The following is a 24,448-nucleotide window of genomic DNA, read 5'->3' as shown; positions in this document are numbered from 1 at the left end:
GAGTAAAGCCAAGGATATCTTCAATGGCTTAGCTTTATGATAGACAAAGGTAAGTTAATAAAACTCTGGCTATGTGTTTAAAAGTGATGCAAAAATCTAGGCTCCCTACACTGGGAAATAAGGTGGATGTGATCCCCATCCAGGAGTGCATTGGTATCAACTTTCTCCTCATTGGTGAATAGTAATGAATGCCCCACCCAGAGCCTGTGGAGGATGAGATACCAGTTTCCATAGCAATGGACTTTGGGACTCCAGTCCGATGGGTATTTAAAAACACCATTTATTCATTCATTCATAAACTATTGAGTACCTACCATGTGCAAGGAGAAGCTTTAGTATTAAGGAATATAAGATGAAAGAAAAATGAGTTTGTGGTTTGTTTGGGGGAGTTAAGACAAAGTCCTTAAAAGTCTTGGAGAAGTTTTAAATTTTTAAAGCTTTAAACAATTAAAATACACTGACATTCTTATTTAAGATAAGGAAACAAATGACATAAGGCAAGAGAAGACCAGTTTCTAAGCATATTACAGTTTTCACAGTAGAATGTAAGTTTCTAGAGGGCAGAGGCATTTTTGTTTTTGTCTTTGCACCCCTGGGGCAGGGGTTCACAAATTTTTTGGTCCAAGATCTTTTTATACTCCTAAAAATAATTGAGGATGCCAAAGAACTTTTATGTGAGTTATATCCATTTATATTTATGATATTAAAAATGAAAACATCTTAGTATTATTATAAAAAGTTTCATCCTTGGACCTTCTGGAAGGATCTTGGAGATCATCCATGAGTTCCTGGCCTAAAGGGTATGCTGGAGTCAGCTCAAATCAGCTTTAAGAGTCTACTGTTACTATAAGCAAATTAGAAGACCAAGGAGTAGTTTACCTCTTAGATCTATGGAAAGGGAAGCAGTTTATGACTAAGGAAGAGATGGAGTACATCACTAAAAACAAACTAGATGATTCCGATTACATTAAATTAAAAAGATTTTGCACAGACAAAACCACTGTAACCAAGATCAAAAGAAATTCAGTAAACTGGGAAACTATCTTTACAACTAATGTTTCTGACAAAGGACTCATGTCTAAAATATACAGAGAACTGAGTCATATTTAAAAAAAAACATTCCCCAGTTGACAAATGGTCAAAGGATATGCAAAGGCAATTTACAGATGGGGAGATCAAAGTAATCCATAGTCATATGAAAAATTGCTCCAAAACATCACTTATTAGAGAAATGCAAATTAAAGCATCTCTGAGATACCACCTCATACCTCTCAGACTGCCCAATATGACCAGAAAGGACAATGATCAATGCTGGAAGGAATGCACAAAATCTGGGACACTAATACATTGCTGGTGGAGCTGTGAACTCATCCAACCTTTCTGGAGTGAAATTTGGAACTATGCCCAAAGGGTAACAAAAATGTGCATCCCCTTTGACCCAGCAATACCACTACTGGGTCTACACCCTGAAGAGATGATGAAAAAGGGTAAAAACATCACTTGTACAAAAATATTCATAGCAGCTGTTTGTGGTGACAAAGAATTGGAAATCAAATAAATTTCCTTTAATTGGGGAATGGCTTAGCAAACTGGTATATGTATGTCATGGAAAACTATTATTCTATTAGAAACCAGGAGGGACAAGAATTCAGGGAAGCCTGGAGGGATTTGCATGAACTGATGCCGAGTGATATGAGAAGAAACAAAAAAATACTGTACACCCTAACAGTAACATGGGAGTGATAATCAAACTTGATGGACTCACTCATTCCATCAATGCAACAATCAGGGACAATTTGGGGCTGTCTGCAATGAAGAATACAATCTGTATCTAGAGAAAGAACCATGGAGTTTGAACTCCATGGTTCAAGGACTATTCCCTTTAAATTAGGAAAAAAACACATATCGTATTGTCTGATCTTGCTATCTCCTATACTTTATGTTTCTTCCTTAAGGATATGATTTCTCTCTCATCACACTCAATTTGGATCAATGTACAACATGGAAACAATGGGAAGACTGACAAATTGCTTTCTATGGGGGGAGTGGGGGAGGGAAGTAAGATTGCGGGAAAATTGTAAAACTCAAAATAAATAAAATTTTTTTTAAAAAGAGTCTTCTTAAATTTTCTATATGAGTATTTTCATTTTGGAAAACTGGCAAACTACATTTGAAGACTTGATTTACCATTTTGTTATTTATCTGGAATTAAGAAAGTAATAGAGAAAATGTTAAGAATAGTCTGTCCCGGGTACAGCCCTCCCCCAACCAGTTGTTAAACATTTTTAACTATTCTGCTGCCCAGATCCCACTTGGGGAATTGGTACCCAAGTCTCACACAGTGCCTGACAGGTAGGAGATGCTGAATAAGTGCTCATTGAATTTAACTGAATTAACAAAATGCTAAAAGAAGAGATGCAACTCTGGAAATAACAAACTAATAAAAGCTGACAGAGCACTGTAAGATCAGCATTTGACCTAATTATCTCATTTGAATTTCCTTACAAAACTGGAAAACAGGGATCATAAGACCATAGATTTAAAGGAGTAAGGGACCCCAGAGGCTATCCACTGTAGCCCCTTCATCTTATAGATGAAGAAACTGAGACCCAGGAAGATAAAGTAACTTACCTACCTTCAATGGCAGAGAAAGAAAGAAATTAAACTCAGATCTTCTGATTTGTCCCATTTTACTATGGCATCTCTAAACATAAACACCATTTTTATATATAATGAGAAAGCAAATATTATATGCATAGAAAGCAATTATTAAACTCCTACTGTATGCAGATATAGGTCGGAAATCCAGAGGACTTAAGTTCAAATCTGGCCACAGTCACTTATTTGCTATGTAAGTCATTACATGGAGCAATTCATTTAACTTGTTTGCCTCAATTTCCTCATCTGTAAAATGAACTGGAGAAGGCAATGGCAAACCATTCTAGTATCTTTGCCAAGGAAACCCCAAAGATTAGAGAATCAGACACAAGTAAACAAGAGCTTTTATAATGATCATTAGTTAAGTTCTCCCAGCAGAGTTGGTTGTCAACATAAAACTTAGAGTCTAGGTTACTGTTTTTAATATGTTATCTCCAAATACAATAAGAGGGATGAGCAGTACATTAGGCTCTGAAGGGGCCTGCTGCAACATCCAATGAAAATGGAAATGACTCCAACATGTACCAGTACAGCCAGGAAGGAAGGCACAGAAACTACATTCAGCTGCCTAAGCATAAGCTGAAATCAGAAATAGAGCATCACCATGTTAGGGGGCAACATATATATGCTTTGATTGTCTAACTTTTAAGACTTATTAAGGAGAAGTTTTTGCAAAATTCTCTAGCTAAGTTACAATTAAAGCAGACTGGTTTTCTACCTCTTTTTTAAGAAAGACAAGGATATATTAGGCATGTTTAAAGGATAAATTTCTCACTTGTTTGCAAGTGAGCCATAAACTTTGACAAAATAATATTCATTAGTTTTTAAATCTTCAAGTTGAAAGAAACTTCAGAGGCATACTGAATTTAATATCCACATGCAATTACTGATCTGCATTTAAATAAACATTTAACTGAGGATACAATGGTTAGAGCACTGGGCCTGGAGTTAGGAAGACCTCAGTTCAACTCTAACCAGTAGCCCTGGACAAATCACATAACTTCGATTTGCCTCATTTTCTTCATCAGTAAAATGGGAATAATAATAATAGTACCTTCCTCCCAGAGTTGTTGTGGGAATCAAATGTGATAGTGATTGTAAAGCGGGTAGCATCATATCTGACAGGGAATAAGTAAATGTTAATAGCTAGTACTACTATTACTGATATTGGAGACAGATATTTTTAGATTTTTTTTTGCAAGGCAATGGGCTTAAGTGGCTTGCCCAAAGCCACACAGCTAGGTAATTAGAAAGTGTCTGAGATTGGATTTGAACTCAGGAACTCCTGACTCCAGGGCCAGTGTTCTATCCACTGCACCACCTAGCTGTCCCTAGACAGATTTCTTTAAGGGATTCCTTTGAGGAATTCCTGCTTCTTGAGAATAAAAAAATTAAAAAGCCTGTTTTTTTAAAGTTTCCCTCAAGCTTCTCAGATAAGAACTCAACTTCTGGGAAAACTGGAAAAGAGCATGGTAGAAATTAGACACAGACCCACATCTCAACCCCATACCAAGATAAAGTAAAAATGGGTACAGACTGTAGACATAAAAAGTCATACCATAATCCAGGTAGGAGAACAAGGACTAGCTTATCTGTCAGATCCATGGAGAGGGGAAGAATTTATGAACAAATAAGAGACGGAGAACATTATAAAATACAAACTGGGTAATTTTGATTACATTAATTTAAAGTTTTTGCATGAGCAAAAGCAATGCCGTCAAGATTAGAAAGACAGCAGAAAGAAACAATTTTTATAAGCAGTGTTTCTGATAAAGGCCTTATTTCTAAAATAGAGAAATAAGTAATTTATAAGAAACAATATCATTCTTCAACTGACAAATGTTCAAAGAATATGAACAGGAAGTTTTCAGATGAAGAAATTAAAGCTATCATTTGAAAAAATGCTTGATGAGAGAAATGTAAATTAAAAAAACTTAAGTTTTCACATTCCACCTATCATGATTGACTAAAATGACAAAAAAAAGGAAAATGATCAATGTTGAAGGAGATGTGGGAAAACTGGGACTCTAATGCATTGTAGGTGAAGTTGTGAACTGATCCAACCATTCTGGAGAAAAATTTGGACTAATGCCCAAAGAGCTATAAAATCATGTATACCTTTTTTACTTTCTTTCTCATATTTTCCCCTTAGTTCTAATTTTTCTTTCACAACATGATTAATATGGAAATATGGTTAATACAATTATACATGCTCAACCTATATATCAGATTGTTTGCTGCCATAAGGAAGGGGGTGGGAAGGGACAAATGTGGAACTCAAAAGCTTGCAAAAGAATAAATGTTGACAACTATCTTAGCATGTAATTGGGATAAAATATTTGAAGTCATTAAAAATAAAATTTTAAAAACTATGCATACCCTTCGATCCAGTAATATCACTAGCAGCTCTATAACTCAAGGAGATCATAAAAAAAGTGAAAAGTATCCACATATACAAAAATATTTCTAGTTGCTCTTTTTGCAATGGCAAAGAATTGGAAATTGAGGGGATATCCATCAATTGGGGAATGGCTGAGCAAGCTAAACCATATGAATGTATATTGTATCTATAAGAAATGATGGATTTCTGAAAAACCTGGACTTACATGAACTGATGCTGAGTGAAGTTAGTAACAGCAACATTGTGTGATGATGTATAATAAGTAGATTTAGCTCTTCCCCACAGTACAGTGATCAAAGACAATTCTAAGAGACTTATGATGGAAAATGTCATTCGTATCCAGAGAAATCTGAATGCAGATCAAAGCATATTTTCATTTTTTCTTTCTTGTGATTTTTTTCCCCTTTGTTCTGATTCTTCTTTCACAATATGACTATATGGATAAATTTTTAACATGATTTTGCATGCATAAAATATATCACTTTGCTTGCTGTCTAGGGGAGGGAGGGAGAAAAATTTGGAACTTAAATTTTTTTTATTATGGTCCTATAATTAGGCACTTCCCATTTTTATTTAAATTATTATTGTTTTCTTTTATCATTTTGAAAGATTTTATTTATTTTGAGTTTTACAATTTTCCTCCATTCTTGCTTTGCTACCCCCACCCCCCACAAAAGGCATTCTATTAGTCTTTACATTGGTCCCATGGTATACATTGATCTCAGTTGAATGTGATAACAGAGAAATCATATCCTTAAGTAAGAAAAATGAAGTATAAGAGATAGAAAAATTACATAGTAAGATAACAGGTTTTTCCCCTAATTTGAAGGTCCTTTGGTCTTTGTTCAAAGTCCACAATTCTTTCTCTGGATACAGATGGCATTCTCTATCACAGACAACCCAAAATTGTCCCTAGTTGTTGCACTGAAGGGATGAGCAAGTCCATTAAGGTTGATCCTCACCCCCATGTTGCTGTTAGGGTGTACAGCGTTTTTCTGGTTCTGCTCATCTCACTCAGCATCAGTTCATGCAAATCCTTCCAAGCTTCCCTGAATTCCCATCCCTCCTGGTTTCTAATAGAACAATAGTGTTACATCACATACATATACCACAGTTTGTTAAGCCATTCCCTAATAAAAGGAGGTTCACTTAATTTCCAATTCCTTGCCACCACTAACAGGACTGCTAGCAATATTTTTGTACAAGTGATATTTTTACCCTTTTTCATCATCTCTTCAGGTTATAGACCTAGTAGTAGTATTGCTGGACCAAAGGGTCTGCACATTTTTGTTGCCCTTTGGGCCTAATTCCAAATTGCTCTCCAGAAAGGTTGGATGAGTTCATAGCTCCACCAACAATGTATTAGTGTCCCAGATTTTGTGCATTCCTTCCAACATTGATCATAGTCCTTTCTGGTCATATTGACCCATCTGAAACACCTGAGGTGGTCTCAGAGATGCTTTAATTTGTATTTCTCTAATAAGTAATGATTTGGAGCAATTTTTCATATGACTATGGATTGCTTTGATTTCCTCAGCTGTAAATTGTCTTTCCATATCCTTTGACCATTTGTCAATTGGGGAACGGCTTGTTTTTTTTTTTTTGAAAATTTGACTCAGTTCTCTGTATACTTTAGAAATGAGTCCTTTGTCAGAAATACTAGTTGCAAAAATTGTTTCCCACTTTACTACATTTCCTTTGATCTTGGTTACAGTGGTTTTGTCTGTGCAAAATCTTTTTAATTTAATCAAAATTATCTAGTTTGTTTTAATGATGTTCTACATCTCTTCCTTGGTCATAAACTGCTTCCCTTTCCATAGATGTGCCAGGGAAACTACTCCTTGATCTTCTAGTTTGCTTATAATAATTGTTTTTTATGTCTAAATCCTGGATCCATTTGGATCTTATCTTGGTATAGGGTGTGAGGTGTTGGTCTAATCTAAGTTTCTTCCCTACTAACTTCCAATTTCCCCAACAGTTTTTATTGAAGAGAGTTTTTATCCCAATAGTTGGACTCTTTGGTTTTATCAAATAGCAAATTACTATAATCATTTCCCACAATTGCTATTGCTGTTAAATTTTTAAAAAATAAATGTTGAATACTATCTTTACATGTAATTGGAAAAATACTATTAACAGTGAAAAAATAAAATTCCTTTAACTTGGTACCATTATTCTTTTTTTAAAAAAATAGGATCTATGATTATATTACTGCAGAAGCTAATGAGATTTGAAAACTAATTCTGACTCTGCCAAATCCTACCTATGTTCCCTTGGGGAGGCATTTTATTCAGATTCTTCATCTGTTGCATGATGGTATTGGACTATACGGCCTCTAAGGTCATATGTCACAACTCTAGATCATTGATCTTGGTGAGGAATTTCATATATTAATGTAGAACCCTATGTGCCCTGAAATAGAGAGGGACAGAGAGTGACTTGAGTGACATGTACTATTAGAAGCTGAATCTGAATCTAGGCTATCATGGCTCCTGGGCCAGTTCTTTTGCTAGAACTGGGCTGCATACTGGATAGAGTTCTGGGTCTAGAGTAAAAAAGACTTGGGTTCAAAGCTAGATTCAGAAACCTCCTAGCTTCATGACCCTGGGCAAGTCACTTATCATGTATGCCTTAGTTTCCTCACCTGTAAAATGGAGATAAGAGCACCTATAGCTCAAGGTTATTGTGAGGTCATTGTAAGGAAACCTCAAGGTGTTAGGAGACACTCCCAATGGAGGAAATAGAGGCAGCAGTGGCTTCTCCATTCTCCAGGAGGCTGTTGGGCAGGGGAGGTACTGGGTCCTTCTTTGGAGATAGGGGAGGGCCTGTTCCCAGGACAGAAGACTGTAACCAAGGATAATGTTTAAATCACCAACTCAAATAATTGGGAGACTGGGATTTCAACATCTTGGACAACTCTTCTGATGGGAATTGCTCCTCAATGTCTTTATTACCAAGACAAGTAGGAACAAGTTTCTTCCGTTGAGGTAGGGAATACGACCCTGACATTCCTCCTCCATCTTTCTCCACTGAAGAGCTCCACATTCAGACTCCAGCTCCTGCTCAACAGTCCTCCATGGTGGAGATTAGAAGTTACATAAATAGGGGCAGCTAGGTGGTGTAGTGGATTAAGCACCGGCCCTGGAGTCAGGAGTACCTGAGTTCAAATCTGGTCTCAGACACTTAATAATGACCTAGCTGTGTGGCCTTGGGCAAGCCACTTGACCCTGTTTGCCTTGCAAAAACCTAAAAAAAGAAAAAAAGAAGTTACATAAATATTACCTGGAATATCTTCCTCCCTTGGGCCCTCCAAGCTCTTCCATTTCTTCCTCTGAATCTGTAAGATCCTCAGGTTCATCTTCTTCATCTTCCTCTTCAGTTTTATCTTCTTCATCCTCATCTGTCTCAAGTTTGGCATCAAACTGGAATGGCACTGGGCTGGAGCCTGCGGTATGAGGCATTAATTGACAAGCAACTAAGGAGAAAGGAAAGGGTCTGATCCTTCTGTTTCCCTTCTGCTCAGAAGATCTAAGGAGAAAGGAAACTTTACAATCCTATTCATTTCCTTCTGGACCCACCTTCCTAGGATTGTGATTTTTGCTTCTAGAATGTTTGTTTTGAAAGGCTATTTCCTCTCCAGTTCTTTCCTCAATGCACTCCCTTCATTCCCTCTCCCCATAGGAAGTGCTTACATCTTCCTTGGATTCACAATCTGCCTCTGAATACATTATGTGTCTTCCAGACACTCAACAATGTAGTTTTGTTGGCTCTCATTCATGGTCATCTACCTCTACCCCTTTTCTATTCATCCTGCTCATCCTCCTCAAATCATCATAAGGAGGGTTTGGGGAGATAGGGGACCCCCAGATCTGGTTTACTAAAAGGTGACATTTTGGGGGAAGTGGGCCCCAGGGGAACTGCCCAACTCTACTTCTAGCAGTTCCCTCCTTTAGTAACCTTAAGGTTGGGAGGGTTAAGGGAAGGAAATCCAGCCAAAGTGGGGGGAAGGGGTAGTCTCAGACTGAACCCTTCTCTGATTTCCTATTTGCAGTTACTTGAATAAAAAATAAATTCCTTTTTTATCTTTATCTACATCTATATCTATATCTATATCTATACACACACATAGAGACACAGATATATAATATATATATATATATAGAGAGAGAGAGAGAGAGACAGACAGACAGACAGACAGACAGACAGACAGACAGACATAGACAGTTTGGGCTTCTAACACATTTCTGCATGTATAAAGCACAGTGAATAGCATGTTGAACTTGGTGTGAAGAAGACCTAGGTTTAAATCCTCTCTCTGAGCCTTTCTTTCTTTGAGATCATGGACAAGTCACTTTATCTCTCAATGCCCAGCTATCTCATCTCATTTCATCTCATCTGTAAGATGGAAACCTTTATAATAAAATGAAGCTCCTCCTTTGTAGAGTTGTTAAGAGACTCAAATGAAATCATGTGTGTTGATTTATTACTTCTTAGACAGTCTCATGTGAGCCTCTCAACAGTTCTATAAAGAAGCCAGTGAAAGAAAATGTAATTCCCATTGTATAGATGAGGAAACTCAGGTTAGGATAGGTTAAATGACTTGTGCAAACCTGCTCACCTAATAAGTGGGAGGAATGGGACTGAAATCTGGGTCTCAAGATCATATGATAAAGAAATCAATGACCTAACAATCAGGAGCTTCAGGGGGAGAATCCCAGTTTTGCTTTTTGTCTGTCCCTTACTACCTGTTTGGTCTCAAACAAATGACTTCACTCCCTTGAGTTTTCTCCACTTGTAAAATGAGGAGATTTGACCTTGGAAATGAAACCAAGTTTTTATTAAGCACACAACATGTCCAAAATACGGGGAATATAGCCATGGAAAACAAAGGTCCTGCTCATGAGTTTACAACCTTAAAAGGGAAACAAGGCACATACACTGACTTGTTGGTAGTATTGAGGGTAAGACAGAAATCTAAAGTGTTATAGAGATTTCTTCTGCTGTTGTAGTAGCAGTAGTAAATTTGAGGACAGAGAAATCCATTTCAACTGGGGTGCATTTGGGAGAGCTTCATGGAGGAGGTAGTGCCTGCACTTGGCCTTGGTTAATTTGATTTCTTTATTTAAGGCAATGGAATTAAGTGACTTGCCCAAGGTCACACAGTTAGGCAACTATTAAGTGTCTGAGGTGGGATTTGAACTAGTGCTCTATACACTGTACCACCTAACTGCCCTTGCACTTGGCCTTGGGAGCTGACATGATATAATGGAAACAAGAGTAACTCCTGAATCAAGGGCCTTGGGTTCAATTCCTGCTTTTGAACTCCCTGGGTGATTTTGAAAAATTCACTTAAACTCCTTGGACCCAGTTTCCTCATCTGAAAAATGGCTTTAGAGATCTTTTCCAGTTTGAGATTAGAGATTCTTTGACCCTAAAAAGGTTTTCAATGATGACTAACAACAATTACAGAAGACTCATGATGAAACTTGAAACTCATATTCCAGGGGCAGACGATGGACTCAGAGGGCATAGCAAGGCACTTTTGCTTCTGACCACTGCTTCCCTTAATCTGCTTTCCCCCACCCCCATGTCCATACGTATATATGGGTTTATATCTATATCCATGAATATATATATATGTATTATATATATAATATATATATATATAATATTCCCCATTGGGTAAGGAAATCTATCTTACCCATCAGAGAAGTAGGAGGGCTTAAGATCAAAGTAAGGCAGATAATAAGGTAATAATTAATTCTTCCTTCTTTGAACCATATGAGAGTGGGGTTCAGTGTTTTCTCCCTAGTTTTTGCCTCCATCGTTAAATCTTCCCTGCATGCCAACTGAGACACCCCAATATACTAAGGAAGATAAGGAATCATGACTGAAATGCCAACTGCCAACAAGGGAGCAGTCAGAAACCAGATCTTTGCTTAGGAAACCCACTGCTCTTCCCACTTTAGTGAATTATCTTAAGAGGAAAATCAAGTAATATCATCTTTTCTTGCCTCAGTCCTGTAATTTTGTTGGCACTGTAAATCTTATCTACATATGCAATTTAAAATCCATCTTCTTATCTCTACATCTATTTATCTATCATCTATCATCTATCTATTTATATTTTAGATAGCAAGCAACAATAGATTTGGCAACTTAAAATCTTGAGTTAGGGCAAAGAAAAGTTGGGTAGCTTGCTCAGGGTCACACAGTCAGCATCTGCCAAAAGTTAGATTTGAAGCCAGATGTCCCTGATTCATAAAACAGCTGTCAAGCTAACTAATGTGCCAATCTGTCACTATATTATGATGTCTCTACTTTTAACACCAGGAAAACCAGACCTACCCATGGGTATATCTTGGCTTCTGCTCTATAGTTGAGTATACCCCACCTAGTCCTGGTTTCTTATTCTTATTTTGGGAACAATAATCAAATCAGAGCCACCATTGCTAATGGGGCTGGGTGGGCCAGTCATTACCCTTCTCAATCTCTGTGGCTCCAGATGGTGCAGTAATTTAATAACAACCACTTATATTGTTAAAATATATACATGTCCACATGATATATTAAATTTATAACTTAATCTAACATAATAATTCTCAATTGATTAGGAATGATAAAAACCAATGACTTCATGCTTTACTCAGTAATGATGCTTTCATCGAGAGCTAAGCAAGTGTATTATTATTTTCTTTAAATAATGAGGCAGTAAAACAAGGTTGACTCATTGGCTAATACTAGAGTATTTAGAATAGATCATTTGTTCATTATTCTTGGAACACCAAAATTGTTAGCTCCGGAGAAAATTGAGGCAGAAATAAAATGAAAAGCATAGCCCCAAATAGCTGAGCATTAGACACATCCCCCAACCACTAGGAATCTCCACTCAGAACAATAGAGGACTATCAATCTCATGCTGGAATAAGTCCTCGACTCCTTCCTCCTCATTTTATAGCTCAGAAAACTGAGACTCACTTGGTTAATGAGAAGTGTGGCAGATTATCATAGGCTTTTAGAGTTAGAAAGGATCACAATTTCATAGATTTAGAATTTGAAATAATCTTAGAAGCTCCACCCCCTACCCCTTTTTTTATAGATTAAGAAATCTGAAAGAGGGAAAGTACCTTCTCCATGCTCCCATGATCATAAATTGAAAACCTGGAATTCAAAGACTCAGATCCTTGGTTTTTCCATCATACTATGCTTTCATCTGGCACAAATCTCTTTTTCTATAGATGCTGAAGCTGAGAGAAAGAATGGACAGAAAGTTAAATGATAAGTTCTCTTCTTCTTTTTCAACTAATTCCTTTGAAAATCTCATTGACTCTTATGAGTTTAATTGTCATATAACAACAATGATGATGATAATAGTGCTGGTGCTGGTGTTGATGATAATGATGATGTCATAATAGCATTTTTGTTGCTCTTGACTATGGCATCTCATTTGATCTTCAAAAAAACTCTGTGTGTGGTTTTATATATCCATATATGTGTGTGTATATAACTATATATGCACATATACTATATATATCTGTATTTGTGTTTGATTATAGCCTTCTCTATGGTGAATTGGAAAAGGAGGGAGAAAATAATGTTAAAAGTGCACAGTAAAAAAAAACAAAGAAAATTTAGTAAGAAGCCCAGAAAATCTGTGTGACTTTGAAAAAATTTTAAAGCATTTATTACATAGATTTTCCTTTTTAATGTTATTTTATTCATTTTTTTCCAATTACATGCAAAGACAGCTTTCAACATTTATTTTTTGGTAAGCTTTTGAATTCCACAACTTTCTACCTCCTTCCCCATGTCAGCAAGTAATCTGATATAGGTTGTAAATGTACAATCATATTACATAGATTTTCAAAAAGACACAGTCTGAATTGGAAATTCATGGTTTTATATTGAATCTTCTCTATGTTCTGCTCTGTACATGGAAATATTTCACTTTTTTCTCTTTTTCTTTTTAAGATTAAAATAAATAAATTTAAAAACTCTCTGGAGTAGATTTTATACTAATCCCATTATATAAATGAAATAATTGAGGTACAAAGAGGTCAAATGATTTGTGAAAGATCACAGTTGATCAATTAATCAATATTTATAAATCACCTATTATGTATCAGGTAGAACTTTTTCTAATCGATTTTTTTGTTCAATTTTTGTGAAGCAATGGAGTTAAGTGACTTGTCCAATCACACACAGCTGATTCAAGTGTCTGAGGTTAGATTTGAACTCAGGTTCTCCTGACTCCAGGGTTGGTGCTCTAACCACTGCACACTAGCTTCCCTGGGCAGAACTTTTAATTTTATTAAGGTTATTAATATTTCCTTTGATTTTTCAGGATTTCCATTTTGGTGTTTAATTGGAATTTTAAAATTTGTTCTATTTCTTGTTTAGCTAGAAGGTAAGGTATAGATATTATGAAACTATCTAGAAATATAAGTTGAAGTTCAAGCCCCAAAAGTTTTTAATACCAAACCTAAGGGGTATACATTTTCTCTTAGAGACATAGGAAGCCACTGGAGTTTCTTAAGGGGAGTACGTCAAACATCAATTTGACAGCTGTTTCGAGGATGGATTAGAGAATGAGGAGATTGAAGGCATTTTAGGGAATCTCCCCAGTTTGTTGGTTTGAATGGAGAGGTTTCAGAAATCAGTGCATCTGAATACAACATGACCCATCCTTACAATCTCCAGCCCTTGCTCCCACACTGGTTCTCTGTAAATTTGGCTCCTTTTCTCTAGCTCCCCCCAAAAGTGTACATCTTATACTTTACATCCCTCTATGATCCAGCAACATTACCTGTAATAATAAGAAATAAATATACTATTTGAGGACAACTGGGTTCCTCCTGGAAGAATCCCCCTTCACCCACATACTCTAATGATTTCTTATAAGCATTTCCATTATTACCTTTTGCATACCAATAGGACCAAGTTCCTGAAAACAACCCAGGACATGTGGATAGTGGCATCTGAGCCATTGTGGTTAGGAGGTAAGAAAGGAAAAGACATTTATTTACTAGCTCCAACCCTTGCTCCCACATAGGTTCTCTGTAAATTTGACTCTTTTCCTCTAGTTCCTCCAAAGAGCATACATAAAATGCATGAGTGTCTTCTTTGGCTAGAATTCCCATCAGGGAATTCCATCCCATGAGGGAAACTGAGGAAACCAAGGGACAAAGATGAAGGAGATAGTTCTGGTCATGAAGGGAAACTGAAAAAACTGGGTTGTGTGTGCAGGAACAGGGGCTGGCAGGATGGAAGTGGCAGCCCTGTATGTAGATAACCTTAGGATGAGAAATGTGCAATTTACCCACCCCTTGGGCAGATCCAACATAAATTCCACCCACCCTGAGTCACCATCACCTACCTAGTGAAAGTGAAACCCTTTTATTAAAGAACAAACCCTGTAATGAATGTCGACTTGACCTTGTGGAATAATCCATCCTTTAGCTTCTTAGATTCTGTCATATAACTGTTATCTTATATTTCATGTCTGCTAGGAGTTCCATGCACAGTAACGGAAATATTCAGATCAATCTAGTTCCCATTTGTTATTCTAATTCTAATTTTAGCCCTAATTCCAGTTTTAAGTCTAATACTGAGTTGTACAATTTCTTCAATCATATTTATGGAGTTTTACAAACAATAATCCTTTGAAGGGCATAGAACAGTTAATATTGTCCCCATTTTACAGATGAGGATACTGAGGCCAAGTTCATACAGCCAGTAAGTGATAGAGCTTTACAGATTGCCACAGCAGAGAGAAAATCGGATTTGTATTCAGAGGACTAAACTCCATAAATATTTATTAATGTGCCAGATACTGTACTGGCTGGTGGAGATTCAAAATGAAATCTCTCCTTGTCTTTGAGGAATTTATCTTTTCCTGGGATAACACAATTGGAGAGAGATGCTTAGTCAAAGCAAAGTAATTTCAAACTGGGGTCAAATTCCCTCCCTTCTCCCTAAGGGTCTAGCCTTTGGCAGAACACTCAACTCTCAGGTTCAGTTTCTTCATCTGAAATTAGGGACTTGTTAAACTACACTATCTCATGTCCCTTCTAACCCTAAGCCCAGTGACCCAAGGAAATCCTGGACTCAAATGCAGTTCTCTTGGTTCCAAGTCTAATATTTTGTTTTGGTTTTATTCTACCAGATGGTCTTTTTTTTGAATGGTAATAAAGGTCCTCTGTTCTAAGGGGAAAAAAACAAAAATAAAACATGTTTCCTATTCCTTATCATTCATTACTGGGCCAGGAATCAGGAAGACCTAAGACCGAATTCAGCCTCAAGCACTTACTGAGTAACCCTGAGCAAGTCATTTATCCTCTGCCAGTCTGTTTCCTCGATTATAAAATGGGGACAATGATAATAACCCTTACATCCCAGGATTGTGAGGATCAAATAAGATAATTTTTGTAAAGTGCTCAGTGTAGTGCCTCACATAGACATTTAATATCTGCTTCTTTCCCCTTCCTTTCCTTCCAACCTAATCCTTAATTAATGACGATAGTATCTACTAAGCTAAATGAAAATGAAGATGACTAGGTGAAATTTGTATAGATTAAAAATCAGGACAAATCTGAATTAGTTTCACTTTGAAATTATTCTGGTCATTTTACTTCTGCTCCTAAAATATGAGAGTTTTTTCAGTTTCCCTTCATGACCAGAACTGTCTCCTTCTTCATCTTTGCTCCTTGTTTTCCTGCAAGTCCCAGCTCATGTCTTACCTTCTTCTTTCCCAGCCCTCCTTGATGCTAGTGTTTTCTCTCAGTTTATTATCTCTATTTTATCCCCTCTGGATCTTGTTTGTACATAGTTATTTGCATATTGCCTCCCACATTAGACTATGAGCTCCTTGAGAGCAAGGACTGTTTTTGCTGTTCTTTGTCTCTCCAGAGCTTAGCATGGTGTCTGCCACATGATGGGCACTTAATGAATTCTTGTTGAGTGACTCAGGATTTTAATGCAAAGATTAGCCTAAAGAAGAAAGTCTAAAAAAGACACAGCTATATCATAAAACTTGTTTCAAGAAGAAGAAATGAAAGAAGAGAAAGAGTTCTAAACCAATGGCATCAAATTCAAACAGAAATAACTGTGGGATTTGTGTTGAATTAGAAAAACAACAAATTTATGTTATCTGTTGTTTTTTCTTTTGTTAAACATTTCCCCCCCAAATTTTTTTTATCGTTATAGTTAACTTTATTTATTTTTTATTAAAGATTTTATTTATTTTGAGTTTTACAATTTTTCCCCAATCTTACTTCCCTCCCCCACCCCCTACAGAAAGTACTTTGGCAGTCTTTATAGTGTTTCCATGTTGTACATTGATCCAAATTGAGTGTAATGTAAAATTTATTTGGTAAAAAATTTACTGCTTGTTTATTTTTAGCATTCACTATTAAAAGATTTCAAATGCTCTCCCTCTCTCCAGTCCTGCCTTACCCATTGTGAATTCATGTGAAATCATGGAGAACATAGTTCTATATTATCCATGATGCAAGAAAAATAAATTTAAAATATTCTCCAACTTGCACTCTCTCTTTGGAGGTGGATAGTATTTTACATCAAGAGTCCTTTGGAAATGTCTTGGATTACTATCTTGATTAGAATATCTAAGTATTTCACAGTTGAAGCTCATTACAATATTGATGTTGCTACTTACAAAGAATTCTTGGTTCTACTCACTTCACTTTGCATGAGTTTATATACGTCTTCCCAGGTTTCTCTGAAACCATCCTGCTTGTCTTTTCTTATAACACAGTAGTATTCATTCACAGTCATGTACCAATTGATGGGCATCCCCATGATTTCCAAATCTGAGTCTCCACACACACACACACACACACACACTATTATAAAGATTTTATTTCAGAGAAGTTGATTTTCTTTTTTCTGTGATATGTTTGGGATCTAGAAATAACATTACTGGGTCAAAAGGAAGGCAAAATTTTATAGCCTATTGGACATAGTTCCAAATTATTCTTCAGAATGGTTAGACCAGTTCACAACTACACCAATAGTACAGTAGTGTCCCAATTTTTCCACATCCCCTCTAGAATTTGTCATTTGCCTTTTCTTTCATATTAGCTATATTAACTTGCATTTCTATAATCAGTTGTAATTTAAAATATTTTTCTTCTCAGTATAGATAGCTTTGATTTCTTCTTCTTAAAACCCATGCCTTGGGGGCAGCTAGGTGGTGTAGTGGATAAAGCACCGGCCCTGGAGTCAGGAGGACCTGGGTTCAAATGCGATCTCAGACACTTAACAATTACCTAGTTGTGTGGCCTTGGGCAAGCCACTTAACCCCATTTGCCTTGCAAAAAACCTAAAAAAAACCAACCCCCCCCAAAACCCCCCATGCCTTAAAACTGTCTCTATAGACTCCTATCTCTCCTGATAATGATAAATTTCTTAGGACTTAAATGTATCATCTACTCATTTAGGAATTTCAACAGTTTAACTTTATTAAATCCCTTATGATTTCCCTTTCATGTTTACCTTTTTTGTGTTTTTCTTGAGTTTTGTGTTTAAATATCTTATTTTTTTTCCATTTAACTCTGGTCTTTTCATCAGGAATGCTTACAAGTCCTTTATTTCATTAAATATTATTTCCCTCCTGATGGATCTTACTCAGTTTCACTAGATTGCTTCTAATCTTAGCTTTTTCTTCTGGAATATCATATCCCAAGCCCTCCACTTCTTAAATGCTAAAGCTGAAAAATTGTGCCTGTGGTTCCATAACATTTGAATGATTTCTCCTTAACCTGAAGCTCTTGCATTTGATTACAATATTTGTGGGAGCTTTTATTTTGGGATCTTTGACAGAAGATGATCAGTGGATTTCATAAACTTCTATGTTATCTTCTAAGATATCAGAACAGTTTTTTCTCTATAATCTCTTCAAATAGAATTCTTAATAATTCTTAAATATCTATCCTCAATCAGTGTTCCAGGAGTTTTTCCATTTTTCCCTATTTCACATTTTCTTCTATTGTTTTTCATTCTTTTTTGCTTTGTTTTGTTGTTATATGATGTCTCAAGGAATCATTAGCTACCAGTTACCCAATTCTTATTTTTAAGAAATTATTTCCTTTAGGTGGCTTCTGTACCCTTTCCCCCCCTTCTTGATCAATTCTATTTTAAGGTATTAATTTCTTCAGTGAATTTTTATGCTTTCTTTACCATTTGGACAATTTTTAAGTTGTTATTTTCTTCAGTATTTTTTTAAGTTCCAAACTTTCCTCTTTAAATATTTTTTTTTGCAAGGCAATGGGATTAAGTGGCTTGCCCAAGGTCACACAGCTAGGTAATTATTAAGTGTCTGAGGTTGGATTTGAACTCAGGTCCTCCTGACTCCAGGGCTGATGCTCTATCCACTACACCATCTAGCCCTCCCTTCCCTCTTTAGATCTTGAAAGCCCCACCCTGCAATAAAAAATGAATAAAGAAAATAATTGGGGGGGGGGGGACAGGAAGTGAATGGCTAACTGAACTCAAAGTTTTACTCTGTATCTCCCTTTCCCATTAAGTCCTACTAAACAAGAAAAGCTTCGAGTATGAGTCTGGTGGTTCATTCTCATTCAATATGGAGAGAACTCATCACCTCATGTGTCCCTGGATTATGAATTTTCAACTTCAGTAGCTAACAAAGACCATAATACAATCTAATTCATCCTATTACCTGCTCTTTCAATGTTGTCTTTTTTCAGTTTCTTTCTTTCTTTTGAGTTTTATCATTTTTCCCCAATCTCACTTCCCTCCCCTCCCCACCCCGCAGAAGGCAGTCTGTTGGTCTTTACATTGTTTCCATGGTATACATTGCCCTCAGTGGGATGTGATGTCTCTCAGTGTTTTCTGATCCTTGAACTCTCTTTTCTCTGTGGAATCCTCGCCTGAAGAGGACTTTATTTGGAATTCCCACTGACTAGCATGCTCAGAGGCATAGGAAACAGTCCATGCAAGGGATGATCTTGGGATGTTTATCTTGGAGAAAGGAAAACTAGGGAAGAGGTTGGGGAAGAGGGATTTGAGAGTTGCCTTTGAATCAATGATATAAATGGAGACAGTCAGCTGTTTTGTGGGGGCAACAAGAATCAGGATGTCTGGACTCAAAGACCGAGTTCTTTATATTGACTTTGTGGCTTCGTGAGAACTGCATTATTTTCTTTGCCCCCCTTCACGTACCCCAAGTGTTTTCCTCTAAAAATGAACGAGGTGCAGTTTCCTTTCTAAGGTCTCTTCCATCTCTAAAATATTATGAGCCTCCCTAACCGAAAAACTGTTATGTGGACAAGAGATTCAATTTGTTTTAACTTGTTTTCTTTCCTCTTGCCTTACCCCTTGCCAAACTAGGAGCAAAATGTGGAAATTGTTGAGGAGCAGATTTAGGCTAGATGTAATTAAAGACTTCTTAATAGAACTATTCTAAAAGGGGCCTGGGTTGTCTCAGGAGGTAATTAGTTCTCCCTCATTAGGGGTTTTCAAGCAAAGACTTGTTTGATGGTTTGTTATGGATGATAGGTGACACATCGAATAGAAGAATGGACTTGGAAATGGGAAGGTCTGAGCTCAAATTCAATCTTATTACTGAATTTGTGATCCTGGATAAGTCACTTAAACTCTGTTTACCTCAGTATCCTCAATTGTAAAATAGGGATGATAATAGATTCTACCTCCCAGGGTTATAATAAGGATAAAATAATATTTCTAAAGAGTTACAAAATTTAAATGCTTCATTGTTGTCCAATGACAAGTATCTTCAGGTATCTTCATCATCATCATTATGAGTTGCAGCAGGATTTGATCAGGCCTGGGATAGACAGAAGAGACCTCTGAGGTCTCTTCTAACCATGAGAGGCTGTGATTCAATGATTTAGGATTGTTAAATCTTTCTTGAAGTCTTCACAAACTTACAATGTCTCAGAATTGAAAGGGACCTCCAAATACATTGAATTCAGCCTACATTGGAACAAGATTTTCCTCCACATGTCCCTGTTCATCCTGACAAATGATTACCTGTCTTATTCTTGTAAATGTTGAGTCTTGCAACACCCACTATCTTCCAAGATAATCCATTTTACTTGGGATAACTAATGACTTGGAGACTTTTTCTAAACTTGTTTGCCTCTTTTTAACAGCTGCCAGTTCTGCCAGTACTTCAACTGGGTGGGCTCTACTGTAGTGGAGATAATAGTGGTAGAGGAGGTGATTATCATCCAACCTAGGTAGTATTTGCAGACTTAGTGCTCTTTTGTGATCAGCAGGGATATGATAGCACGAATGGATGAGAAAAAGGATAACACTCCAATAAGCACCAAAGAGCAAGTAATAAGGCTTGGTTGTTGGATCCAACTTGATTGTTGGATAATTAATAGAGAGACCTGTTGTCTTCTTGTAGGCTTAAACAAGGCGGCAGTTGGCCTCCACAGCCAAATGGCCTCTTGGGGAAATCTATCTAATATTCATAACATTTTGTAGTCTACTTGCACTCACAATGTACCTTTTAATGCATTTGACATAACTCTCAACTTTAATTCTTCAGAAACTGCCACTTTGGTAAGTAAGTCAATCAATAAACATTTATTAAGTGCCTACTATAAGCCTGGTACTATGATAAGTACTGAGAATATAAAAAAGGTAAAAAGAGAGTTCCTTGGGGCAGCTAAGTGGTGCATTGGATAGAGCACCAGCCCTAGAGTCAGGAGGACCTGAGTTCAAATTTGATCTCAGACACTTAATAATTACTTAGCTGTGTGACCTTGGGCAAGTCACTTACCCTGTTGCCTTAAATAAAAATTTAAAAATAAATAAATAAAGAGTTCTTTTTTGCCTTAACAAACCTAAAGTTTTTGGTAGGTTTTGTGGTTTATTGTTAACTTTTAAGTCTCAGTTTTCCTATCGAAAGGAGCTCACAATCTGAATTGAGCCACCAGGAAAAAAATATGACCCCCAAAAGAAGGAGAAGGAGAGAGAATCTGTGATAAGGGTTGCCGACATGACCATTCCATTTATAATCTTGTGGTGTTAAGAGAAAGTGAGAGGTGTCCCCACTATGTTGGATAGACTCCCTGCGACAGATTTATGAGAGGACATGGTGGATAAAAATAATGTAGGATGAATAGCCATGGATGGCATGGTTGGAATTGTTAGAGATGACAAATATCCCCAAAACACTGGGTAAAGATGAATAGTTGGTTTGGAGAATCACCTCCCCATCCCAGCCCCCTCATCACTGCCCTTGCACTAACATGGTAAATGTTAACATTTACTTAAAGATTCAGATAATTTAGAGAGATTGGTCATTAGTTAAACATTTTGTCTTTCAAGAGAACCACAAAGGATAAGACTCTAGATGTTTTAGCTGTCAAGTGTGATACTCAGCAAAGTGAATTATTTGAAATGAAATTGCAATTTTATTCTGTTCCCCACATGAACCAATTAAGAATTAATTCAATATGGGAACGCATCCTTCAGAAATGTTGCCAGGCATTTGGGAAGTACTTTGGATTTTCCATTATATTTTACTACCACTTTGCTGAATTCATCTATACTTGTGAGACAGGGCACTATTAAAATTTACAGATGAAGAAACTGAAACCAAAAGAGGTTAAACAATACACCTGACATAATACAGCAAGACATTGGAAAGGTCCAGACTAAAAGGGCATTTTTGATAGGTAAGATTGCATTTAGATCAGAAAGAGTCAATAAAACATGAAAAAGAAATACAATTAAATTTAAAATATGTTTTGTTCAACACTGTCCATGTACTGTCCTAGGTCATGGAGATCAAAAGACAAAAATACCTTCAAGAAATTTAAATCCCTTCACTTCAATTACTCTGTATGTTTTTTCTTTTTCTTTTTTCTTTTTCTTTTTGCAAGGCAGTGGAATTAAGTGACTTGAACTCAGGTACTCCTGACTCCAGGGCCAGTGTTTTATCCACTGCACCACCTAGCCACCCTCTGTTTTTTTTCTTATATTTACATTTGAAATCTCTTTTGATAGAATATAAGCTCCTTGAGGGTAGACATTTTTGTCTTTGTGTCATCTAGACCTGCTATAGGACCTGGAACATTCTACACACTTAAAACTTATTGATTGATCAATTTTACATCTATCATCTATCTATCTATCTATCTATCTATCTATCTATCTATCTATCTATCTATATCTTTCCATCTCTATTTCTATTTCTTCATCTCTTTTCCCATATCTCTCTCTTCCTCTCTTGATGTATTTTTCTGTCTGTCTGTCTGTCTGTCTGTCTGTCTGTCTGTCTCTCTCTCTCTTAGGTTTTTGCAAGGCAAATGGGGTTAAGTGGCTTGCCCAAGGCCACACAGCTAGGTAATTATTAAGTGTCTGAGGCAGGATTTGAACCCAGGTACTCCTGACTCCAGGTGCTCTATCCACTGTGCCACCTAGCCGCCCCTTGTCTCTGTTTTTATCTATATTTCTATCTCTCTCTATCTCCATCTCCATCTACCTAATCCACTTTATCTCTCTCCCTCTATTTCTCCGTCTCTTTCTGCTATTTAACTCTTTCCTTCTCTGTCTGCATATCCTTGTCTAGACATGTGATTTCAGTAATGTAGAGTTCTTCAGGACACAAAACCGACTCAGAGCAGTCAGTTCTCTGACATTTGATGAATCAGTCAGTTCCTGAGGGCACAATATCAATAACTCAAAGAATGCCTTGCCTGTAGCACACAGCTACTAGGAAAAGCAAAGTAGGTTTGAAACCTGTCTTCCTGAATCCAAGTCTAGCTCTCTAGAAACTTGGCCATATTTGCTTTCTTACGAGGAGTAACGGTGACAAAGAAAATGCTTTTATGGTTACTAATATTATTATTATTATTAAGAGTATCTATTTAGAATTATAATGTTTCCACAGTTCTTTCTTTATTATTATTTTCTGAGACAGTGCAAGTATAATTTTAATTTAGACAGGAAAACTGAGACTAAAAAGTTAAAAATAAACCACCAAACCTACCAAAAACTTTAGCCTTGTTAAGGCAAAATGCTTTGCAGTCCTGGGTCTTTGTAATATGTTAAAGGTTCTGCAATTTATCCAGATGTGTCACAATGCTCTCAAAGTCAAATATGTTTTCATTTCCTTTCAGATAAAACATAAGCAGGTAGAGTATATCATTTTAAGGAGTAAGGAAATCCTGGGTTAGACAAGTGTGCTTTGTGTTTTAAGTTGCATTTTGTCCAATGTTAACCATGTGTCTTGCATTGGGAGGCCCAGACTATGAAGTTTAAAGTGATCTGGCATTGTAGACCCAAGTCTAGGACCAGTTCTCATGACTCTGGACATGGCTGCCTAAAGGAGATCTCATAGAAAGGAGATACTCATTTCATTTCCTGTGGTGGGCCACAAAGACACATTCTCTTTGGCATTAGTTGTTTTTTAATGAGATTGTATTTTATTTTTTCAATTATGTGCAAAGATGGTTTTCAACATTCATCTCTTTCTGAACTGAGTTCAACATTTTTCTTCCTCCCTCCCCTCCCTCCCTTCACATGACAGTGAGTAATCTGATATAGATTACACATGTACAATCATGTTTTACATATTTCCATGTTGGCCATATTATGAAAGATGAATCAGAAAAAAAGGGAAAACCATGAGAAAGAAAAATAGAAAAGAAAATTTTAAAAGTGACAATATTTAATTTCTATCTACATTTAGACTCTATATTTATTTCTCTGGTTGTAAATATAATGTTTCATCATGAGGCTTTTGGAATGGTCTTTGATCATTCTTTTACTGAGCAGAGTTAAGTCTATCATAACTGATCATTGCACAATGCTGCCTTTACTATATACAATGTCACTCTGCTCTGCCCATTTCATTCAGGATAAGTTCGTATAAGTTTTTCCAGGTCTTTTTCAAATCCACCTGCTCATCATTTCTTATAGAATAACAGTATTTCATTTCCTTCATACATCACAACTTGTTTAGCTATTCCCCAACTGATGGCCATTCCCTTAATTTACTTCTTTGCCATCACAAAATGAGTTGCTACAACTATTTTTGTATATGTAGGTCCTTTCCCCTTTTTTATGACCTCTTTGGGATACAGATCTCATAGTGGTATTGCTGGATCAAAGGATATTTGTGGTTTTAAAGTTCTTTGAGCATAGTTCCAAATTGCTCTCCAGAATGTTGGATCAGTTCACAACTCCATCAACAATCCAATCTCTTCCTTTTATAGATGACAAAACTGAAACCCAGGGAGATGAAGTGACTTGAAGTCATTTAGAAGCGGTATTTGAACCCAGGTCCTCTGATCCCAAATCCAATCTGCTATTCTATTTTTGAATCTTTAGGTTTCTTTTAATTCAGCAAGAAAAGTAATCAATTTCAAA

General features: G+C 36.6%; 1 protein-coding gene across 1 annotated transcript in view; it reads right to left on the bottom strand.

Annotated features, from left to right (window-relative positions):
* The window catches only part of CDK1 (cyclin dependent kinase 1), a 42,199-nt gene extending 29,779 nt beyond the window's left edge, over positions 1–12,420 (bottom strand). The window contains exons 1-2 of the mRNA XM_074232312.1: positions 12,187–12,420; positions 8,342–8,504 (exon numbers count right to left, since the gene is read on the bottom strand). Of these exons, the coding sequence (XP_074088413.1) occupies positions 8,342–8,504; positions 12,187–12,195 (172 nt within the window). The 5' untranslated portion in view covers positions 12,196–12,420. The remainder of the gene's footprint in view (positions 1–8,341; positions 8,505–12,186) is intronic.
* Between the last annotated feature and the right edge of the window lie 12,028 nt (positions 12,421–24,448).

Source organism: Macrotis lagotis, chromosome 4, assembly GCF_037893015.1.
Source record: "Macrotis lagotis isolate mMagLag1 chromosome 4, bilby.v1.9.chrom.fasta, whole genome shotgun sequence".
Classification (NCBI taxonomy): domain Eukaryota; kingdom Metazoa; phylum Chordata; class Mammalia; order Peramelemorphia; family Peramelidae; genus Macrotis; species Macrotis lagotis.
The sequence above is the reverse complement of the archived record's forward strand: the minus strand, read 5'-3'. Positions and strand labels throughout refer to the sequence as shown.